The sequence below is a fragment of the Nannospalax galili genome, unplaced genomic scaffold (genome assembly GCF_000622305.1).
Source record: "Nannospalax galili isolate Female #2095 unplaced genomic scaffold, S.galili_v1.0 C48392047, whole genome shotgun sequence".
Lineage (NCBI taxonomy): Eukaryota > Metazoa > Chordata > Mammalia > Rodentia > Spalacidae > Nannospalax > Nannospalax galili.
In genome coordinates, this window is record NW_008467067.1 from 1 (window position 1) to 914 (window position 914).

Below are 914 nucleotides of genomic sequence, written 5' to 3' on the forward strand. Positions count from 1 at the left end.
GGAGCTCGGCAGTTCCCAGGGGCGGGGCGGCGCGACCGGCGCGGAGCTTCGCGGGCTATTGCCACGCACACTTGGCTCGTACGCTCCAACTCTCGCGCCGCCTGTTGCTCGGCGCTCCCAGCCGCCGTTCCCGCCCGGTAGGTGGGCGGACCCGAGTGGGGACGCGTGGGCCGCCTCCCGCCTTCCCCTCCTCCTGGCGCACGGGTGATCCGGGGCCCCCGCGCGTCCGGGACCGCGCGAAGGCGGCTAGCCTCCAGCGCGCCAAGACACTGGGCGCCGCGCCGCGATGAACGCCACCTTCCTGAACCACAGCGGTTTGCAAGAAGCGGGCGGCGAAGCCCGGGCCGCGCTGGGAAACCGCAGCCACCGGCTGGGCACGTGGCTAGACTGCTGCCCCGGGGGCGCGCCGCTGACCGCCAGCGATGGGGTCCCCGCGGGGCTGGCACCCGACGAGCGCAGCCTGTGGGTGTCGCGCGTGGCGCAGATCGCCGTGCTTTGCGTGCTGTCGCTCACCGTGGTCTTCGGCGTGTTTTTCCTGGGCTGCAACCTGCTCATCAAGTCCGAGAGCATGATGGACTTTCTGGTGCAGGAGCGCCGACCCTCCAAGGACGTGGGTGCCGCCATCCTGGGACTGTACTGAGCACCGCCAACCCTCGCCAGCGCGGCTGTACGGAGAGGGAGGGACGCTGGAGCCCCGTTCCCCTGGGCATCGCGGCCTGCGGTTCGGGACCAGCCTCCGCCCGGTCCTGGAGCCCCGAGGGACTCGCTGCGGCGGCACGGAAAGGGACTTCCACTCGGGGCTCTGTCCTGGGTGCGCTCCAGCGGGGGTCAGGGGAGTGGGACTCCTCACGTGTTTTTTACAAAGAGAAATTCGGGGCAGGGTTCGGGATTGAGGGAGGATGCGATGCAGGGCT

General features: G+C 70.8%; 1 protein-coding gene across 1 annotated transcript; it reads left to right on the forward strand.

The window, feature by feature from the left end:
* The first annotated feature begins 46 nt into the window (after positions 1–46).
* On the forward strand, positions 47–908 carry Rprml (reprimo like). Its single transcript, XM_008826365.3, has one exon. It carries the CDS (start codon positions 287–289, stop codon positions 638–640), a length of 354 nt encoding a protein of 117 aa, XP_008824587.1. The 5' UTR covers positions 47–286; the 3' UTR covers positions 641–908.
* Positions 909–914: the final 6 nt, after the last annotated feature.